This window comes from Macaca fascicularis, chromosome 13 (genome assembly GCF_037993035.2).
Source record: "Macaca fascicularis isolate 582-1 chromosome 13, T2T-MFA8v1.1".
Taxonomy (NCBI): domain Eukaryota; kingdom Metazoa; phylum Chordata; class Mammalia; order Primates; family Cercopithecidae; genus Macaca; species Macaca fascicularis.
In genome coordinates this window covers 110,383,488-110,406,679 of record NC_088387.1, presented here as the reverse complement: position 1 = coordinate 110,406,679, position 23,192 = coordinate 110,383,488, and the positions used below count along the sequence as shown (strand labels likewise).

Sequence of the window (23,192 nt, the reverse complement as noted above, 5' to 3'; positions counted from 1 at the left end):
AGAGGGTGACACCCTGACAGAAGAGGTGGTTGGGGTCTGAGCTCTGGACTGGTTGGTTTGCCTATGAAAGGTTCACTCACAGACAAGGCCTGGCCCTGGGAAGGTTTGTGGGCCAGCCACACCCTGGATAGCAAGGCCTCAAAGTACAGGAGGTAAAAAGACACAGGAAATATGCGAGACAACGCGGATGCTTGAGAAAGGGAAACCTTGACTTACTTGTCATGGCCTAGCTAAGAAGGAAATCTTCGTGCATGCCCAGGGGTCTTTTTGCAGTAAGGACTGCACAAAGAGTATGCACTATGCTAACAGTAATGTTAGCAGGGCAGGCTGGGTCAGCCTCCCCTTGCTCTGACCTCAGGTCACTCTCAGTCTCTATCTCTCTGTCTCTGCTTCTCTGTCTCTCTGCCTCTCCCTGTCTCTCTGTCTCTCCTCACTATGGCACAAACTACTCTTGTTTGCCTATCATTTTTATTGCCCTTCTTCTCTCCTAACTCTCACATGGATCCTTTTCCGAGTCTCCCGATAGAGACTTGAATTTCTTGCGACTACTACTTATCTTCCCTAGGGGATAGATGGAGATGGACATGTGGAAGACCGCTTCCCAGGTCTGGATATTTCTGCAGCAAAATTTCTCCAAAATGAGTTACCTGACATACAAATACTACTATTTGCTCAGTATGAAAGGGCTTTCAAGATTAGAGGTTTGGGGAAATGCTGCATTCTACATTCCCTGTTGGAGACGGACAATGTAGTGATGTAGTAAAGGTGCTAAGAAACTACGAGGGAAAAGTCATCTTTATCTCTGTTTTATCTAGTGTTTCCAAGTGTATCTGACCCACCATGGAACTGGTTTTTGCATAACACTTACTTCTAACCCATGAGAAATCCTCTGGGAGCTGCTGCCTGCTGCGGGGATTGGAGTAGGGATAGCGTGAATCTGAGTTGCCCACTGCCTGGCTCATAGTGACCAATCCTAGGCTTAGAGGGCAGAGGTTCAGAGTGCCCAAGGAGCCTGACGCAACTGCCCCAAGAGCCCTGGGGTCCAGTCTTAACCTGTTCCTCAGTCATACTTTCTCCTTGTAAAGACACGTAGACATGTATACATGTGCATACATCTCTGGTCTGCACTGGCTCTTTTCATAAATAGGCAAGGAGGTGATTAAGCAACGGGATTAGATTTTATACAGGAGGACTTGCCTCATTATTTTGCCATATATACACACAAACAGGCACGTATCAAACTCACAGAAGTACAAACTGTATAACAGGCAAACTCATAGGCACTTGCAAAAATAGACGCAACTAGTCTCTCCCCATCATGATACAAATACATAGATGCAGTTACACACAGAAACACACAAACTAGACCTGCCTCCCTGCCGCCTACCCCCACATACATGTTCTATTCTAGTTATTCCTCCAAAACAAACTGACTCAAGATTTAGTGGCTTAAAACAATAATTATTTTATTGTATCTCGTGATTTAATGGGTTGGAAACCTGAGTGGGGCTCAGCTGGGTGATTCTTCTGTTCCTCATGGCATTGACTGAGATGACTCTGCAGTACCTGACTGGTGGATGGGCTGGCCTGGAAGGGTCAAGATGGCTTCCCTGACCTGACTGCTGCCTTGGTGGGGGTGGCTGGAAGGCTTGGCTCACCTGGGACCATTGACAGGAGTCAGCACACAAGGCCTCTCAGGCTTGGCATCTCATGGTAGTCAAACCTCTTACCTGGTAGCTGGCATCCCCCAGAATGAGGAGGATGCTTAGGCTTCTTATGACCTAGCCTCAGAAGATGAAGAATGTCACTTGTCCTGCATGTTATTGATCAAACAAGTCACTTAGGTTAGCTCAGATTTAAGGGGAGGGTTATTAGACTCTATCTCTCAGTGGAAGGAGTAGCAAAGAATTTGAGGCCATCTTTAATCTAATATATGTACACACATGCATCTCATGTGAAGCTTCAGCCTTCCATATTGAGCTCACTTTTGTGGTTGCATCTGGGCCTGAAATAGTGGCAACTGTGAGGCCCCACCCAGGGGAGGCAGAGCTGGGTAGCACATTACCACCCTGGATTGTGATGTGTCCAGTGGGATATGAGGCTTGGGTAGGAGCTCACACTGAAGGTCACTTCTAATGGGCAGAGATTTGTAGTCTGGGACTTAAATCCAAGTCCCTTCCACATACTAAATCTAGTTATATCTAGGGTCCCTTCTATATGGAGTATCCATGAAGTCTGGAACCAAAGATTGTGCTGGATACTCACTAGAATCACAGAATGTTCTAGCAGGAAGCACCAAGCATCCAGCCCCTCATCGTACACTCAGGGACAATGAGGCCAAGACACAGGGGTAAACCTCTCAGAGTCACACAGCTGGGATCCCCACAAGACAAGGGGATAAAATGTCTCACAGTCACACAGCTGGGATCCCCAGCCCTGGGTCCTCTGTCTCCCCGGGCTCCCCGCAGGACTCTGCTCCATGGAGTTTCCTCTCCCAGGGATCCTGCTATCTGAGTACCTCCAGAGGCCACACACACTTATGTGTCAGATGTCTAGGTAAACACTGGGCACTGGACTAGGTAGACACCATTTATCAATGGTGAGGCCTGGAGGAGCTCACCTCTCGAAGTGGCTGGAAGGACATGATCAGGAACAGGGGAGAACGTCCACATGTTAGTGGTGGGAACTTCCACTGCTTACTGGCCACGGGATTGATCAGACAAAAGCCCAAGACATGAGGCCCCTTGAGGGCTGCAGAGATCAATACAACCTTCATCTTTTGAAATGGGAAAATTTGATGAATGGCCTGCAGGATTTGCTTGTGACTGGATGTGGCTTATTCATCAAATAAAGCCATCTCCAGCCCCCTCCTATAAATAGTAGCCTGAAATGCAGATGGTATGGTGTTATGGCTTTGAAGTAAGTCAAACTTAGTCAAATCCCAGCTTACCCTCCCCCCACCACTTTAGCTGGGTGGCCTTGGCCAAGTCCCTTGACCTTCTGAGTTCATCTGTATATTGAAAAAAATCACCTTTGTTTTTCCATTCAACAAGTGTTTATTGACTACCAGTGCCAGCCACTGCTGCAAACACAATGATGAGACCAACAGGCACTGTTCCTTTGGAAGGATACTGTCATCAGCTGAGTATGCAAACAAATGTAAATTTGCAAACTGCACTAAGTGCCATGAACGAGTTACAAGGGTGCCCTATGAGAGGGTGTAAACAGGGTGTGAGCAGGTTGAGGAGACCAGGAACAGCCCCTACAAGGAAGGGACACTTGGCTGTGGCCTGGAGGGTGAAGAGAGGCTATCCAGTGGAAGCATATCTCAGACACAGAGAGTAGCATGTGCAAAGGCCATGGGGCTGGATGCAGTAAGCTGAATAGGAGGGGTTGAAAGGTTAGTGTGACTGGGCCAGAGAGACCAAAGGGAGCAAGTGGGAAATGAGACTGCAAGTGTGGGTGAAAACCATTCACCAAGTTCAGGGGGGTTTAGAAAATTGTATACTTTTTTTGTATTTACTTCTAAAAGCAGTGGGAAGTGATATAATGGTTTTAATCATAGAGGTGACTGATAGGGTTTGGCTGTGTTCCCATCCAAATTTCATCTTGAATTGTAAGTCCCATAATTCCCGTGTGTTGTGGGAGGAACCTGGTGGGAGGTAATTGAATTATGGGGGCAGGTCTTTCCTGCACTGTTCTTGTGATAGCGAATGAATCTCGCAAGATCTGATGGTTTTAAAAATGAGAGTTTCCCTGCACAAGCTCTCTCTTTTCCTGTCGCCATCCACTTAAGATGTGACTTGCTCCTCCTTGCCTTCCATCATGATTGTGAGGCCTCCCCAGCCATGTGGAACTGTAAGTCCATTAAACCCCTTTCTTTTGTAAATTGCCCAGTCTCGGGTATGTCTTTATCAGCAGCATGAAAACGGACTAATACAGTGACATAACCAAATTGTGTTACAAAAAAAAGACTTTGGCTGCAGCAAGGCGAGTGAACTGCAGGGTGATACAGGGAGGTGTGGGCAAGCCCATTAGGAGGCAAGCAGAGTAGTGGTTCCCCAAAGATGCCCCATCCTCATCCTCGGAACCTGTGAAAAATTTACATTATGTGGTAAAGGAAAGAATGAGGGTTGCAGTTGGAATTAAGGTTACTCATCACTGGCCTTAAAATAGGGAGATTATCCTGGATTACCTGGGTGGGCCCAATGTCATCAGATGAACTCAGAGAGTGATCGGAGGTACACACATTAGAAGCATTCAACCTGCCCTTGTTATCTTGGAAGATGGAGCAAGTATTATTAAGCTCATTTTATAACTGAAGAAATGGAACTCCTAAGGCTTACAGTGCTCAAGACCTACTCAAGACCAAGCATTATTAAATATTATAACCAGGGCTTAGATCCAATTCCCTTGAGTATTAATTATCTTTCCATTGCCATGATATTCTGGGGAACTCCCATCAGGTTAGAGCTGCGTGACCTTGAGCAAGCACTTACCCTCTTGGAGCGTGGGGTGAGGAGGTGGTCTATATCTGGGGGCTCATTAACTAAAAGATGTTTCTAGGTAATGTGACAGGTTTTTGAGCCACCTAAAATGGTGTGCAGGTTTCTGGGTGAATGTGCATTTTGTGGGGGAGAGGATTCATAGCTTTTATCAAAATATCAAAAGGGGCAAAAAGAGCTCTTCCTCCCAGCTCTGAAACTTTATGACTGTCATTAAAAAGTGGAAATAGCTTTGGTGAAAGAGCAGGGGTACTGACTAAACATAACCTTTGTAGCGATTAGCCATACAGCACCTCTTAGGCAAGAGCCTGTTACACGCGAGGCATTATCATAGGTGCTGGGGGTATAGTAGGAGAGAAAGGAAGGTCCTACATTTTAGTAGGAAAAACGGAAAACAAATAAAGAATAAGTATCTAACATCAGATACTGATAAAGTGCTAAGAAGAAAAAGACAGCAGGGTGAGGAGGTCGGGGATGATCAGATGGACCAAGGAATTCCCTTCCAGGAGGGGTCATTGGAGCAGAGACCAGCATGAAGTGAGAGAAGGAGGCTTAGGGAGGCTCTGCCAGGCAGAGGAACAGCTCATGCACAGTCCCTAAGGTGGAAGAAGCTACCATGGATGATGAAGAGGTGGCAGGAGGTGAGTCCGGAACCCTGGCCAGACCCCCTGAGGCCACTGTAGGGCCCTGGAATTTACTGAGCAGACTGGGGAGCATGAGGAGGGGGGGTTTGAGCTGAGGAGTGGCGTGATCTAACATTCCAGAAGGTTCCTCTGGCTGCTGTGAGGAGCAGAGCTGGTGAGGAGAAGAAACAGACTGACTGTGAGGCCATTGCTGGAGCCACGGGAGAAAGCAGTGTGGCTGGGACTGGGTGGTGGTGCATGCATGGGAGAAGTGGTTGGGGTCCCCCACTGGAGGTGGAGCTGCAGGATTTGCTTGTGACTGGATGTGGCTTGGGAAGGGAGAAAGGGAGTGGCCAGAGCCCTTCCCAATCAAGCGCTGCTGTTTCTTATAAGCACCCCGGGTGCTCACCTGCCTGCTGGGATGGATCCTACCATTGACCCAGGCATGATTACTTCCTTCAAATGACTCTTCTGACATGTTTCAATGATGAGTGAGTGGTCTCCGCTAATTATGACTGAGTAGGCCCCTTAGAGAAGCTGGCTGGACTTCAAGAGTTTCATGTGAGAAGATCCTGGGGAAGTGAACTGAATTGGGTCTCACTGAGAAAGACCCTGAGTAATGATCACAGTTTGGCATCAGATTGGCATCCAAGACCGGCTGTGTCAGGCAGTGGGGCAGCAACCTTCACCTAGACCCTTGGAGGTCATCTCTCCTAACTAACAGGACAGAGAAGGAAACTAGGCCCTAAGAGGAGCAGTGACCTGCCTTCAGCCACTCAGGGAATGGGCATTACCCTTCACTGTCGGCTCCCCCACAGCTGGAATCCAGCAGCTTGACTCTCATCAGTTTCACTTTTTGCCTACTGCACTGTGGCCTTCTCTTTGGAATGCTGAGTCAGCACAGAGGAGGACGATTATTTGCCAAGGGGGAACTCTGAGAAGGCCCCATGGAGAGCTGGTTTTTGAGTAATGGAAATGGCTCCAAGGACAGATTTGGGTGGAGGGTCAACCTTTGACTGGGAGGAACCAGGAGAACCTAGTCATTGAGGTGGGAACAGTGTGCATGTCCCTGGAGTGGAGAATGAGGCATGGGAGAGGAGGTGAGGCAAGCGGGCAGGCAGGAGTGGATCGTGCAGGACCACGCATGCCAGAGCTGGGCCTTAACTCCCGGGCAATAGGGAGCCATGAAAAGTTTTCAGCTGGGAACGACGTGGTGTGATGTGCTTAGTGGAGCAGAAGGCACTAGAGATGGAGACCAGTTGTGTTGCACTTGGCCAGTTAGGTACCCTTGCTTGGATATAATTTAGGCATTGATAAATAGGAAAGCTGACCTAAAGAGGGAAAAAAACTTGCCAAAGTCACCCAGCAGGCCAGGGTTACAGTTAGAACCCAGTTTATGCACCTCTCAATGGGAGGAAGGAAGGGAAGGCGATGATGATAATGGTGGTGATGATGATGACGATGATGATAACGAATATATATTGAGCACTTGACATTAAGTATCTCCTTTAATCCTCACAAAGTCCCTATGACAAAGCTACTACTATTATTGTTGTCATTGTTATTCCCCTTTTATAGAGGGGAAATGGAGGCTCAGGAATATTAAATGAATTGCTCGAGACCACACAGATGGTAAGTGGTGAAGCCAGCATTCTACCCTAGATCATTCTAGACAGTTTGACTCCAAAACCCATGCTGGAGACCACAAGTGGTTATCTCATCAGATTTGCCAGAACTGTCCCAGGAGGAGTCCTCATACATATAACATCATCCCTTTCACCCCATCTCTCCCCTACTCAGAGCAAACCTTCCTTTATCTTCTTCCTTTATCTCAACAGAGGGTACCAGGCTACAAAAGAAAGGGGGTATCATTGTTGGAATCATGATGTAGGAGGGTGTAGGCATATAGATGCAGAATTTTGGAGATGAAAAGCCCTTAGAAATCACTGAGTGTAACTCGAGCGTCTGTTAGATGGAAAAACTGAGACCCAGAGAAGGGCGATACCTTGTCAATGCCTTGCAACAAGTTAGTGACACCAGCGCTAAAGCCTGGATGGCCTGATTTCCAGGCCAGGGTTCTTCTCTTACATTTTTGACCGTTCCCACACATTCCTGGAATTCTCCATTGGACTGTGATTGGGTTTTCCCATGAAAGCAGACTGTATAAACCAACAATAATGCCTTTAGGTCCTGAGTTATATGCTGCCATTGTTTCTTCAATTATGCTATAGTTTTCTCTGCCTTTCTTGTCCTGGAAAAGCTGACTTTGGTAGTACTGTTTCTACATGAAAATGTTACCCTGCTTTTACAAAAATTTACAAATGAATGTTGGACACCCCATTTGTAAACTGGGAGCAGCCTGCACTTTGGGCCTGATAATCTGGAAACATTACACTCTGTGAATTCTCTCTCTCTTTTCCTTCTGTGTTTGTGAGATGTCTGCTGTTTAAATATTGCACCATCAATGAAACAGCAGCAAGAGCTTTGGAGTCCCACAGATCTGAATGTGAATTTGGACATAGGCTCCAGATATGTGACTTCCAGCAAATCATGGCAAGAACTGTAGCAGTGAGCCCAGCCACATGAAGATTACAAGGAACTGTGACCTGGGTCTTAATCTGAATGAGGCTGTGATTGGAATTCAATTTCAGCTTCATTGAGTATCTACCATGAGCTGGTTACTTTCAAGTACATTTCCCATCTGACTCTCATAGCAGAACTTACATGAGGTAGGTAGTATCATGTAAGTTCTTTAGGAGAGAAAACTGAAACTCAGAGAGGGTAACACAATGGTCAGTATGATTCTACTCTGAAGTGGCAGAGGCTCTGACTAAGACCAGTCTTGGAGGTTCTATTTCAAGTACTTTTTACACAGTAATAATTGGCATGGTCAAGGGAGCAAGCAAACAACATAACCCAGAGAAAGAAGGCAGGAAAGTGTCCATCTTCCTTTTGCTCATCTATCTACATTTACTGTGTTCATTCTCTAAGCCTTTTTCCATTTTTTCTATTTATCACATCTATCTATCTATCTATCTATCTATCTATCTATCTATCTATCTAATCTATCACCTGTCTATCCTTTGCTGTATATATCCATAGACAAAAAATGGTTCAAAACACAACAGGATTTCTGTTGTAGCCAGATTGGGCTATTATAAGAAAAATATCATAAACTGGGTGACTTAAATAACTCAAATTGATCTCTCATAGTTCTGGAGGCTAGAAGACCAAGATCAGGTGCCAGCATGGTCAGGTTCTGGTGAGGGCTCTCTTTCAGGGTTTGCAAACAGCTGCCTTCTTGCTGTATCTTCACATAGCAGAGTGAGATTATCTTTCTCCTGTCTCTTTTTGTAAGGGGAGTAATCCAATTTATGAAGGCTCTATCTTCATCACCTAATAACCCCCCACCTTCTGCAAGGCCATACCTCCAAATACCATCGCCTTGGGGATTAGAACTTCATTATATGCATTTATGGTGGCAAGGGTATGGGTGGGGACACAAATATTCAATCTATAGCAGTTACATAAATCTATGTTAAATGAGAAATAAAAGGAAGAAAGAAATCAAGACAAACAATAGAGTTGAGAAGGAGGCTAACACAAGCATGCGTTTCCTGGAGTCTGATCACACTGAAAACAGGAATGTGGCTCTGGTAGCCAATGCACTGAACAAGGATCTGAACAATCATGCAGCTCATGATATAAGCAAGGTAGAAGCAAACCAGCTGCTCGGAAGATGCTCACCTATTTCTGACCTTGAATCTTCCACTTCATGACAATCATCCAGGAGTAGCCACTGACATCTGTATGGTACGTTACTATTTTCATAGTATTCTATCTTTTGCTTCTCACATCAGTTAAGGTAAGTATTTTATTGTTAACCTTTCTTTACAAATGAGAATATTGAGGCTTAGAAAGGTAATTTATTGCCCAAGGCCACACAGCTCCTAGTAGAAAAACTGGAGTTAAAAGCCAGGTTCATTTTTGGCTTCCACCATGACTGCCAACTGCTTGATGCCAGAATCCAAATGGCTGAGCTTCACATTTTATATTGGAATTTCGAATTACAACAGACAAATAGTTGTGGGCAGAATGAGCCTATTTTCTTCTTAGCTGTGAAAGAAATTATTGTTGAAATATACTGGGTCACCATTTTTGGTGCTCTTGTGTTTATATTTAATCTCTGAATTCAAACCAGACTCTTGAGGGTCAGAGATATTGCTCCTCTGGCAGTGCAAGAATATATCTTGTGTTTGATTTAAAACTTCATTTGAATTGGTGCCAAATCCAAACACTGTGAATTTAAACTGCTGGCAGCTTTCCTAGCCTACCTCGTGAGTGTGAAATCAATCCAACTATTGTAGGCAGAGAATTCTGGTGCCCGTGTGACTGTGTTGGTGGCCCCTGAAGAATTTGAGTTGGATGGTCCAGAACATCTGTACCCAAGTTGCATGATTTTTGTGGCATGCTGAAATATTCCAGAGGAGCTGAAATAGAAGCAGCAACTGGATTCCAAGAAGTGTTTCAAATGCATTGCTCTGTTGAAATGAGGACTTCATTAGCTTCCATATTAAGCAACATATAGATAAAGAAATCAATGGCCTTACCCCTGCTTCCCCAGCAAGGATCCAGATTGGATAGAATCCTATAACACACATCTGCCTTCTTTCCCAGGTTCTGTCTTAAAGGAAAATCTATCCTTTTTATTTTGGATGTGGTTCCAGGAGACTATTCCTCCCTAAATTCATCCCTCTTGCTTTCCTAATTTAGTGAGAGAGATAATCATCTACCTAGTCGCCCAGACTAGAAACTTCAGGCATCCTTGAAAGTTCCCTGTACTTCAATCCCCCAATCCAAGTTGCATATCATTTCCTGGTGATTCTACCATGTGGATGTGTTCAGAGCTCGTCTTCCTCTTTGTCCCACCATCGTCACCTTTGTCCATATCCCAGCCATCCTTTGCTAGAATAACCTTCAAGTTCACTTCTCTGCCTCGAATGCACCCCCCATTCGGAGGTCAGCGTGGTCCTTGTAAGACACAGATCTGATCATCCCTCCCTTCCTCTGTAGTCCCCAGTGGTGCACAGTGACTGCTCTCACACTGCTCTGAGAGCCTCAAGGTTTCTGTAACCAAGACTCCAGGCCCCTTCCCCATTTGACAATAGGCATTGCCCTTTTTTCTAATTACATAATGGGCTCCAGCAAGAGTTGTTGTCTGAGGAGGGCATTCTTAAAAAAATGAAACTGGCTGGCTTAGAGCACAAGGCCAGAGGTCCTCCTGGGGGCATGTGAGGCTCTTGCCGTGCCGGTCTCACTCTCCCCTGCCTGCTTGCCCTGTGGTCCCCCCGGCACCCCCTCATGCCTCCTGCATGTGCGCAACTACTCTGGAGTTCACGAGGGGCACCTTGCTGTTCCCAACACATGTGCGATGACTTTGTTTCTTTGAACATGCTCTCTGCTCTGCTTGGAGCAGCCTTTCTTGTCCTCTCCTCTCCCAGAGTTCCCACTCACCCTGCAGAGGCAGTTCAACTGTCCCCTCTTCAGAAGGCACGGAACCTTCCCTGCATTACCCATGGGCAGACGCTTAACTTCCTCCTCTGTGCTTTCTCGTCTTCCTGCCCTCCACTAGCTTATGAGTGACTTATGGACAAGATTTGCATCTCATTTGTTGCTGTGTTCCCAGTACCTAGCAAAGTACATGACCCCTAGAGCTATTCTCTGTCATGATGTAAAGCAACACCATTAACTAACAGTCAGTCAACAAATATGTGCTGGAAAAGTTAAGTGGGTCAGATGAATATGAGGTGGGGTGCAGGGCCAAGGAGGGACAGGACAGGGGAAGAGGGTTAGGGGCTTCTGGAGCTGTTTATTCTGGGCTATTGGCAGTTGAACTCAGAGCACACATGTTTTTCAGTATAATTTAAGTATAATTTTAGGCCTAGGACAATACATCCCTCAGGAAGGCTGGGCCTACTCTGTGTGCCATTTGTGCAGTTCTAACTGGGACACTTGTGAGAAAGGGGTACTGCACATGTCCTACCTGCTAGGATAACGCCATGCCAACAGTCCTAATAGCTAGTACCTGAATTGGGCTTTGCCTTTTTGCCTGAATGAACTCACTTAATGCTCACAATAACTCCCATCGCTCGGCAGGGCAGGGGTTGTTGTTACCTACATTTTACAGGTGAGAAAACAAGTCCTGTGGCTAAGAAACAGCAGAGGCAGCACTTGAGTCATGTCTTCTGACTTCCAATTCCATCATTTTTTCATGCCGCCTGACCTCCTTATACCTTTATCAATAGGATCCACGTGCTTTGGGGAGGAAGTGAAGATGAAGAAAGAGTGAAAGAGTAAGAGAGACAGGGCATTTCCAACCTCATAACGTACCCTATGTAATTGACACAACATAGTTGAATGTGCTCAAAGAAAAGACACCACATTCTTTTTTGTTTGTGTATTTGAGATGGATTTTCGCTCTTTTGCTCAGGCTGGAGTGAAGTGGCATGATCTCGGCTCACTGCAACCTCCGCCCCTGGGTTTCAAGTGATTCTCCTTCCTCAGCCTCCTGAATAGCTGGGATTATAGCTGCCCACCACCATGCCCAGCTAATTTTTGTATTTTTAGTAGAGACAGGATTTCACCATGTTGGGCAGGCTGGTCTCAAACTCCTGACCTCAGGTGATCTGCCTGCCTTGGCCTCCCAAAGTGCTGGGATTACAGGCGTGAGCCACTGCACCCAGCCACACATTCTTCTTTCTAATTTATTTTTTTAAATTGACATATAGCTTACATACCACCGAATTCACCATGTTGAAGTGTAGAGTTCAGTGAGTTTTTAGTATGTTGGCAGAGTTATGCAACCATTACCACCACCTAATTCCAGAACATTTCTATTAATTAATTTCTAATGTTTTTGTTTTTCAGATTCCAATAATGAGAGACCCTGGGTGGATTCGAAATGTATGGTCTTCAAACATTAATGTGAGTGCCGTTGTGATAGAATGTCCTCATTACGCTTTTACATTTTAAGATTAGAGAAAATACTCCATGTCCAGCTGCGGTTTGTTGCCGTGGATATCTGCAGTCTCCAAAACAGGGCTATTCCTTTCCGTTGATGCTTTCAGAGATTGCCCGCAGCACTTTCTGGATGCTTGATTAGCTCCCCACGGAGCTGCGAACATTTTGGCTGTTTCCTAATCTCTTCTTCCTGAGATGAATCCTCCTCCAGGCAGAGATAGGATTTTGTCACCTCCCTGATTAAAAAACTTTCAGTGGCTCCCCAGTGTCAAGAGGAAGAGGTCTGCATTCACACTCATGTCATTGGTTGCCCTTACCGGATGGTCGTTACCGCAAATGCAGTTGCACACGTCTAATGAGAGCCCTTGCCCCACGCCCGAGCCCCTCAACGCCCATACCCAGATTCTGCCTCTTCCTCCCACCGCAGCCTCTTTGCCTTGCACCTGGTTCCCAGGCGTTGGCCCAGCCCCTTCAGCATCTCTGGGATTGTTTTTCATGCTTTGCTCTCTGTCTGCCCCCGAGGCTGTCGTTCTGGCCCTTCCTAGACCCCATGTTCCACAGCCCAAAGGCCATCATTACCCTCACCCCTCAAACTCTCTGAGCCTCTACTGTTTGGGTAGGAAGATATTTTGTTTACACCCCACTCCCGGCACTCCCAGAGGTGGTCCCAAACTCCCTCTCCAGTTCCTTTCTCCTCGGGCCTTCACCCTGCCCTGGAGCTATAGCTGAAGCTTCAGGGGCATCATGTAATTTGCTGCAGGCCCACAGATCTTACCCCTGGGATGCTTCCACTGTGGGGAAGAGGCGGAGGCAGCATGTGTGGGTAGGGAGGCTCCAGAGGGGCTGTGGAATGGTGCAGGGTAGAAGCGATGACACCGGAATGCTTAGTGTCCCTACTGTGGCCTGGCCCAAGCCTTGTGGCTACGGAACAAAAGTAACACTTAGTCTCCACCCTTGAGGAGCCCACAGTTAGAAAGGGACGCTGAAACAGAGAGTCACCAAGGATTCGCAGAGGACACCCGAGGCTCAGCGCAGCCGCAGGCAGAGTGAGAGGTTCGTCGTTGAGACGAATCCAGAGGCGTCAGTGATGTGGATAAAGAAGGCTGTGAGGAAGGCCTGGCCTGGGCACTCTGTGAGGAGCAGAAATTTTATCTCCAAGGGGATTGGCAGGGACTGGGGCCAAATGGAGGCCAGGAATCCTGAGGAGAGAGCAGTTAGTGGCAGTTATGTCTGGAGGGAGAAAAGCCTCGGTCTGTGAGAAGGTGCAGGAAATCGAAGTGAGTGACCCCCTTCACCTGTGGGTGGGAGTGCAGACCCCATAGTCATGGAGGTGGCCTCGGGCAGCTTCCCGTGGTTCAGTCCCAATCTCCAGACTGTGGGGCAGGAGCCCATGGCTACCAGGTTTCCAGCCCAGCTTCTGGCCCGACGTGCAGGACACACGAGAGGCAGGTAAGGAAAGGCAATCCGCTGGCCTCCATCCCCACTCTGCACAGAGCTGGGCTCCCAGCAACACAGGGAGCTCAGGACGGGAGGCACCAAGCAGGAGGCTCCTGCTTCAAGGGTGAAATTACAGAAAGCCGCCACCATCCATGGTAGGGGTGTTGGATCAGGAGTGCAAAATCTGGGTCATGGCTCTACTACTTACAGCATGTGTGACATTGAGCAAGTTACCTGACTTCTCTGAGTTGCATTCCACATGCTTACAGCAGGATTTCATTGAATCCTAAGCTTGCTGTTCACCACAGGCCTCATGGGAGGGAAGAAGTAGGGTTTGTAACAGCTTGCGTGGGTGGGGGGTTCAGAAGTAATTTCAGAAAAATGCTTCCAAGAGAAGGTGAGTGTTCTGCAGCGTATTGAAAGAGCCGTACCAGTTGACCAAGCACAGAGGTAAGAAACAGTACAGTGTCTTTGAGATCTGGGGGATGTGATTGGAAGAGGGGATGAAAATGGAGGAGGAGGATGGGCACTGATGAGAGGAGGCCTCGTCTGCTTTTCTGAGGACCTTGAACTTTATCCTACAGATAATGGTATGTGAGGGGCCGGGGCAGGCGGATTGAAAGGCCCCAAGCAGGCAAACCTTCCAGATCTGCAGCCCTGTGAGAGTACAGCCATAGGGGTGGGCCTGGAGGCAGGAAAGCAGTTCGGGGTCCACTGTTAGCCTGGCTGAGTGTGAACTGCCCATGGAACTTCCCAAGGCAGGTGACCAGCTGGCAGTTTGATGCATGGTCTGGAGCACGGACTCACACTGGAGGCCGCATGGCATGGGGAGGTGGCTGGGGCATCAGGCAGGCTTCCAACTCACACCTCTCCTTCTATCCCGGCATTGATCATTGATCATTGTTATGTCCTGCTATCCGTAGAAGGTAGGTTCCTAAATTCCACGAATGTTTAGTAATGAGAAAACCAAAAATGAGGAGGAAGGGCAACAGGGGAGAAAATAAGACTCAAAGTCTCTCTTTCCTCCCACTGTCCCTCTCCCTGTCATTCACCCTCTCTCTCCCACTCTCCTCTCTCTCTCTGTGCCTCTCCCTGACACCGTCCCTCTCTCTCCCTCCCTACTAGTGACTGTGCCACTGCACTAGGCACTGGGGACACAGTGATGAGTGTGTTATGGTTAGTCTTTTCCTTCTGGAGTTCACCAAGCAGGGGAGGGGATAGCAGGATCATAATGGCAGTGCCATGTGACAGGTGCTATGACAGAGTTGCCCGTAGACTTGTGAGTGCAGAGGAGCCAGCGATTCATTCTCCATTGACTGGAGGCATGTTGGAGGGAAAGTTTTTCTCGGAGGTCGAGCTCTTGGTTTGAAGAATGTAGCTGTGGAATACAGAAACCCAAAGAAACACACACACACCAACGCCCCTGCCCCGCTCCATCCCCAAACAAGAGTAAAGACAGCAGAAGGCCTGGAACGCTGGGACAATTTGTTACACCAGAAACAGCAACACCATTTATGTCGTGCCTCCCTCTTAGCTGATGTGTACTTTGATTGTGACATTTCTAATAAGAACAGCAATTCCCAGAATTGTAGCTTATCCTGGCCCAGTTACTGGAAACCGTAGTTTGCTTATTGCTTTTATTTCTTGTCTTTAGGTTTGGGAAAGGACTGGACCTAAATTTGGGTTTTCTTGGAGGGAGCACGTTTTGTTGGGGGAGGAAGTGAAACTTTGTCTAGATTTAGATTTATTTTTGAAAAATGTGATCGAAGCGATTTATGTGACTGGTCCTATAGAATCAACTGGGAAATACTGGCTCACAATGAAGGCCACAGTCTCCTGTTCCTACCCAGTTGATTGACGCGTCTTTGCACACTGCCCTGTGGATTCACGCCTGATAGAGGAGGGTCTGGCTGATTCTACAGAGCATCATATGCCAATGATCTCCTTTCTCACACTCTAGCATTTATGCATAATCTCATCATATTTTAATTTGTTCTGCGTTCAGATACTGCCTTACTTGTAAAGAGTTTTCTTGGTGGGGAGAGGTATGGGGAGTGTTTTTCCTGGAGGTTATGTTTGCCTCTCTCTTTTTTTTTTTTTTTTTTTTGAGACGGAGTCTCGCTCTGTCGCCCAGGCTGGAGTGCAGTGGCCGGATCTCAGCTCACTGCAAGCTCCGCCTCCTGGGTTTACGCCATTCTCTTGCCTCAGCCTCCCGAGTAGCTGGGAGTACAGGCGCCTGCCACCTCGCCCGGCTAGTTTTTTGTATTTTTTAATGGAGACGGGGTTTCACCGTGTTAGCCAGGATGGTCTCGATCTTCTGAACTCGTGATCCGCCCGTCTCGGCCTCCCAAAGTGCTGGGATTACAGGCTTGAGCCACCGCGCCCGGCCGCCTCTCTTTTTTATTGTTAGGAAAAATACTACTCCCTGCCCATCCCCCGCACCCTCCAAACAGACAATGTCCTTAAACTCTGACATTAGCCGATCACGTGGAAACCATCGCATTCTTTATTTTTAAGCCTATTACCTTGTTATCATTGGGATCTATTCCTTCTATTTGGATGACCATATTTTTCATACGGCTTTTAGAATTTTTTTAAAAATTTATTTAGCAAACTTTACATACCATAAATCAGGTGACAGGTTCTTTTCTTCTAAGAGCATTAGAAATATTAACTCATTTATTCCTCACAACGGCCTTCTAAGTTGGTCCCATTATGATTTCTGCTTGAGAGCTGACAAACTGAGCACAGAGAGGCTGAGTCATTTGCTCAAGGTCACACAGCTAGAAAGTGGCAGGGTTAGCATTCAAACCCACAGAGGTTCAGAGACCTTGTTCTTAAGCATTATTCTACCTCTACAAGAAGTTGCTCTCTTTCAGTAGTTTCTAATTCTTTTCATTGCTTCCTTGCTTTTAGTGCCTTTATCACACTCCACACTCTCTAGTTTCCCCAGACCGTCAGCTCCCTGTGTAGGTAACCCTATTTTCCCAGGACCTCTCTCCAGGAGAGCTCTCTCTTCCGCTTGCTCCTAAGTCCTCCCACAGAGCTGCAGCTTGGGAGGCCCTCACTGGAGCTACTGTTACCCAATCGCTGTTTTCGTCTTTCTTAGTTTACTCTTTTACAATAAGCAAAAGCTGGAGTACATTTCCAGGTAACCTCCCAGGAAAAGGGGGTCAGAATATATATGTATGTATGTATGTATGTATGTATTTCAGGTGGAGTCTTGCTTTGTTGCCCAGGCTGGAGTGCAGTGGAGCAATCTCAGCTCACTGCAAACTCCGCCCCTTGAGTTCAAGTGATTCACATGCCTTAGCCTCCCGAGTAGCTGGGATTACAGGCGCCCACCACCATGCCCAGCTAATTTTTTGTATTTTTGGTAGAGACAGGGTTTCACCATGTTGGGCAGGCTGGTCTCGAACTCCTGATTTCAAGTGATCTGCCTGCCTCTGCCTCCCAAAGTACTGGGATTACAGGTGTGTGGAGATATACTTTGAATCCTTGCATGTCTTAATCTCTAATTTGGCTTCACATTTGAACTGGGTTGAATTTAGAATTTGAGGTTGATGTTCAGTTCTCACAGAATTTTGTATACATTGTTCCATTACCTTCTAGCAGCAAATGTTCCTTCTATGCCTGTCTGGCTTTCGTTTCTTTGTAGGTGAGCTTTTATTTTACTTTTTCCTATTGGAAGCCTAGGATCTTCTGCTAACTCTTTGTGTCCTGAATCTTCACACTGATGTGCCTGGAGGTAGCCATTTTTCATTCATCTGCTCAGAACTTAGTCTTTTGGGGGACAATTCCCTTCTCCTTTAATAGATATCAGCTGATGAGATATTCCAAGAGATGAAAGTGGAAAAACAAGGAAAGGGTGGTGGCTAAGGACGTAAGGAGTGGTTCTCTATCTCTTTTATCTTCTATTGCCCAACTTTTGGTCTGTGATTTGGCAGATTTTGTAAATTTCACTTTCTATTGTTTGTTATTATTTTCACAATCCCAATTGTTTACTTTTCAAACTCTTTTTTTTTTTTTGTTCTCTAATTATTTCTTCTTTACAGCATTATTCTGTTTTTTGTTTTATGAATGAAATAGCATCTCAAATCTGAGCTTCTGATCTGGGGATATTTTTTCCTAGTAATTTCTCTTCTGTTCCCCTCATTGTTTTTATTTTTTCTGGAATTGTTTCCTCTGTTTGTTATTTTTCCTCTTTACATTGCAGGGGTTCCTCAGATGCCTGGCACTTTGTAGTTGTTTTTATTTAGCATGGACGGGATAAAAAAACTTGCCTGGAAGCTCCAACTGATAGAGTTCATTCTGGAATAAAAAGTCCAGGAGCCGGCTGTTATCTGGGGCTCCTGAGGCCAGTGCCTGCTTCAGTTCTGTGGGCAGATGGGCCCCTCCCTCACTGTAGCCCTCTTTGCAGGAAGTCCAGGGTATAGCTTGCTCTATGTTATTTTAGTCAGACTTTCCCTTTGCTTTCACCTTCCAAATTTGATGAAGTATCTTCTCCATTGAAGATGCCCCTCCTGTTGTCTACATTGCTGTGAGTTTTAAATTCTGAAGTTTCCTTGAAATTTAATGAGCTAGGCCAGGCGCGATGGCTCACGCCTGTAATCCCAGAACTTTGGGAGGCCGAGGCGGGCGGATCATGAGTTCAGTAGATTGAGACCATCCTGGCTAACACGGTGAAACCCCATCTCTACTGAAAATAGAAAAAATTAGCTGGGCGTAGTGGTGAGCGCCTGTAGTCCCAGCTACTCTGGAGGCTGAAGCAGGAGAATGGTGTGAACCCGAGAGCCGAGATCGCGCCACTGCACTCCAGCCTGGGTGACAGAGCGAGACTCCATCTCAAAAAAAAAAAAAAAAAAGAAGAAAAAAAAAGAAATTTAATGAGCTATCTGGAGTAAAGGGAAAATAAATGCATGTTTGTCTCTTGCTCCATCTGGCATCTGCCCTGGGGTTTTCTTCCTTGCCTAGCATTGTTAACAGAGCTCTTACGCAGGTGCCCCTTAACAGTCACTGAGCTCTTATCTAGAAATGCACTGTGGTGGCCCTTATAGCCAATTGCTTCTTCTTCTTCTTCTTTTTTTTTTTTTTTTAAAGCATGAATCATTGTGGCATGGATTAGCGACAGGCACTAGCACAATCAGATATAACAATAATGCATTTAATTGGAATCTTATACAGAATGGCCATTTTTTGTTCAGTGAATTCTGAGTTGTGAATAGAAATGTTGTATTAATGACTCACTTTGGTGTATATTTCCAGTCCTCCCTTTTATCATTCCCTTCTCCCACCCCAGTGGGCAGCTTGCTCTGACTTGCTTGTCCTCCTTTCTCTTGCTGGAGACATTATATATTTACTAGATCTTACATTCCTAGACCACAGAAGCCTCTCTTAATTGTTTACCCCTACTGTGCCTTGCATCCTAAAATGGCCCACAATAGAGGCAATGATACCTTTAACACCAGTATGTGCCTAGTTCATTTATTTTTATGATGATGAGTATATTTTAATTATAGTTTATTATTTTGATTATTATGAATATCTTTTTGCAACCAGACATGACCCATGATATGGTATTTAAGCATTCATTAAAAAAATTTTGTTGAGGCCGGGCGCGGTGGCTCAAGCCTGTAATCCCAGCACTTTGGGAGGCCGAGATGGGCGGATCACGAGGTCAGGAGATCGAGACCATCCTGGCTAACACGGTGAAACCCCGTCTCTACTAAAAAATACAAAAAACTAGCCGGGCGCGGTGGCGGGCGCCTGTAGTCCCAGCTACTCCGGAGGCTGAGGCAGGAGAATGGCGTGAACCCGGGAGGCGGAGCTTGCAGTGAGCTGAGATCCGGCCACTGCACTCCAGCCTGGGCGGCAGAGCGAGACTCCGTCTCAAAAAAAAAAAAAAAAAAAAAAAAAAATTTTGTTGAGCACCTATTAAGGGCCAGGCACTACACTAGATACTTAAACAGAAAAGGTCTCTTCCCTCCTATAGCATCTGTTTGCTGGGAAGTAATTCTACAATAATTGTAAGCACAAATAGAATGCTTTAATATGTAACTATTTTGAATAAAAGATATGTGGAACAGCCAGGGTGTCTAACAGGGAGAACTGACATAGCCCGGGAGGTTGGTGATGCTTGAACTAATGTTGAAGAATGAGTGGCTATTGACCAGGTGAAGAAGGGGGAAGATTTGTGTTGAGGCTGAGCTTGCACAAAGCCCCTGTGGTAGAAGGGAATAGAGCAAGTGTGAAGAAATGGAAGCAATGTGGTGCGGCTTAAGCTTAGACCTGGGGAGAAACGGTGGAGCCAGGGCAGCGGTGGCTGCCGACATGTGGTCAGATGTTGGATCCTGGAGCTAGATCACTGCGGGTGTCTGGCAGAGTGATGTGTCTCATTCTGAAGCTCTCTAGCTGATCCAGCTGTCTCCTGAGGATGCTGCAGCTGAGTTGAGCATGGACCAAGCAGATGTACGGTGTCAGGTTAGGCATATGAAGCAAGGTGTGAGAGAAGAGAATTCAGACTGAGTAATGCTAGGACAGGGCGAGTCCTTGTCTGCCCATGCCCTGCTCTCTGACTCCATCCCTCTCTTCCATTTGAGATTCCAGAAACTCCCAACTGATTCCTTATCTAGACTGTGCTGAACTCTCCTCAGAACTTCCTCCAATTAGGTTAGCTGTGCCTGAATCTTCACTTACACCTCCCCAGGGAGGGGAGAAAGTATTGGGTGGGATGTTACCTATTTTAAAATCGAGGTGAATTTGCATTAATTCCTTCTTCTGAAATGATATCAATGTCACTTGAGATGATTAGAGATGCCCTGGGGTGTCTCGGACCTGAGATTGACAGTTACTGTACTGCGTGCGTGCGTGTGTGCATGCGTGCATGCATGCATGTGTGCGTGTGTGCGTGCGTGTGTGTGTGTGTGTGTGTCGGGGTGAGGATGCAAGATGATCTGTGCCTGTGAAGTCACCTCATAGAGATGTAAATTATAGGTCATGGCTAAAAGGTGTCCTGGTTGTCCTCTATTTCCCATTGTGTCACTTTCCAGTGTGAGGACTGAGGTCCCCAGGTGACTTGCGCAGGGTCTCACAGTAAGGGACAGAGAACTAGCCAGAACCCAGGTCCCCAGTTCCCCACACCCTATCCAGCACACCCCAGACTCCAGAAGGACCTGTGGGATTTCTTTTTAACCACGCCTATATCCTCACTGTTCTAGGATGAAAAAGTGTAGAGTTTGGTTGAGGCCCAGGGCAAATTTAATGTGGAGATCGGGGACAGTCACTTTTCCTCTGGTGACTTGGGTCACCTCATGGACAGAGCCTGATGTCTGGCCCATGGGCAAATCTGAAACTCAGAACCTTCAGACAGAGTCCTCCTGTCCCTCCTCTTCTCATGGGAGAGAAGCCCTGGTCACCTAGAAGTGTGACACAAACGTCCAAATGTGGAGAGCATCCTCTAAGCAGGGTGGGCAGGGGAGAGGAGAGGAGCTAATGCCAGCTCAGCACAGAGAAGTTCAATGGCAGTTCTCAGAACCCAGACTTGCCCACCTCTGCAACAACCATCATTCATCTGTGGTTGCTTAGGGTGAGAGACAGGAAGCTTAACACAGAATTATCCAATTGGTTTTGCAAGAGATATAGTAGTTCAGTTTGGAAGACAGAGAAAAAGAAGGAGGGAGCTAGTTCATTGAGTTAGGACTGGATAGAGCATTGAAGGAATCTGGCTCCATTTGCTAAGTCATGTTCAAAACCCCTCCACAGCCCCTGTCCAATTGAGGGTGCAGCTGGGGGCTTCCAGATCACCTTTATGCAGGCCTGACTTACTCATAGGTCCTTTTCATGATGAACCCAAATCCACCCAGCTCCATCCTTCATAGCCTTTGAGATTACAGACAAATATCATCCTTCCCCTGAATGCTAGCCCTTAGACACTAGGCCTCCACATCTCCATCTCCCATTCCTCACATGGGGTTTTCTTTTGTAGATTAAGCAGCTTCAGATATCATACTTAGACCATGGTTTGCCCACCCCTTTCGTCCTGCATCATTCTCTTCCAAACTGGAGAGCCATCATCCTCACAGCTCTGCGGTGTAATGGTCAGTAGGGACAGTAGGGACTGCAGTTTGTTAAGGTTGGCATGACCTGCAGAGAAGCCTAGGAGAAGTGAATTCCTTTGTTTCAGGCTAATAGATGTGCAGCCCAAGATTACAGGGTTGGGAAAATGCAAAGCTACGTGATCTTACTCTAAGGCTGGTGGAAGTGTTATGTAGCCGGAATCTGGTAGCCCACTGAACATGCAGGCTTCAGTAACACCCCTTCCAGTCTCAGTAGAATACTGTACACTTTTGAGAACGAGAATCATGATTTCAGAAGCAAGTGATTGTTTTTTAGCTCCCAAATTTTAATAAGGAAGGGTTGACATGATCTGGAAATATTACAGAAGAGCCTAGCACTTAGAACAAATGATTGGTAAATATTTTAGGAATAATTACACTCTCTTATATAGAACAACTGAATGTGCTAGATCAGCATATGATTTAAAAGGTGCTGCTGCATAATAAAAAGTCAACAAGGTAATGTACAAATCCCACGCTGTTACTAGAAACTACTGCCCTGCCTTTGAACATTAGAGCGTGCTTTGTAGGACTCTGCAGTGAACGTGCATCTATCCAAGGTACCATGAACTAGAGACAAAAGAAAAAAAAATCTCTTCCCTGTAATAACTTGCCTTCCAAATGTGGCTTTTCCATCAAAGTTCAAAAGCACTGTTCAAAGTGGGGAGGGGCAAGCAGGTTTTGTATGCCTGGAAGATCAAGAGAGTAGGCTTGACTCTGCATTTTCCCAAAGGGATGACCCATGGTTCATGAACTGATATTTCTAAGTTGCACCTTCTATCCTGAATGTAGAGATTTGGTACTAGACATAGTGATGGTGCCAGAGTCTTGCTAATGAGAAGAAAACCCCCTCGAATCCTAAGCATCTATGTAAAGACTGGGAAGGAGGGCCGGACGCGGTGGCTCATGCCTGTAATCCCAGCACTTTGGGATGCCGATGCGGGTGGATCACGAGGTCAGGAGATCGAGACCATCCTGGCTAACACGTTGAAATCCCGTCTGTACTAAAAATACAAAAAATTAGCTGGGCGTGGTGGCAGGTGCCTGTAGTTCCAGCTACTTGGGAGGCTGAGGCAGGGGAATGGCTTGAACTCGGGAGACAGAGCTTGCAGTGAGTCGAGATCGCGCCACTGCACTCCAGCCTAGGCGACAGAGCGAGACTCCATCTCAAAAAAAACAAAACAAAATAAAACAAACAAAAAACAAAACAAAACAAAACAGAAAAACTGGGAATGAGGAGCATAGGGATGTTCCTTGCTGTTCCGTGAAAAGTTTGGGCTCCCAGGGTCACGCCTGAGCAGACTTCTGATGCTTAAGTGGCAGTTCCATCATATTTTAAAGGATTCCATTCTGTTGAATAACTTTCCATTTTAGCATGTTAAAAACTTCTAATTTTAGTTGATTTGACAATAATTCAAAAATTGTGTACTGTAATTATTCATCATTTTATCCCTCTGATTTAGGCATTTCAAAGAGCTCATATATAGGGACTT

General features: G+C 46.3%; 1 protein-coding gene across 13 annotated transcripts in view; it reads left to right on the top strand.

Annotated features, from left to right (window-relative positions):
* The window catches only part of LPIN1 (lipin 1), a 143,536-nt gene that overhangs the window by 24,466 nt on the left and 95,878 nt on the right, over positions 1–23,192 (top strand). For 10 of the 13 annotated variants that reach the window (XM_045369765.3, XM_045369762.3, XM_045369761.3 and 7 more), the window contains exon 2: positions 12,056–12,112. The exons of the other annotated variants lie outside the window; for them this stretch is intronic. In XM_045369765.3, the coding sequence (XP_045225700.2) occupies positions 12,056–12,112 (57 nt within the window). The remainder of the gene's footprint in view (positions 1–12,055; positions 12,113–23,192) is intronic. 13 annotated transcript variants of the gene reach the window in all.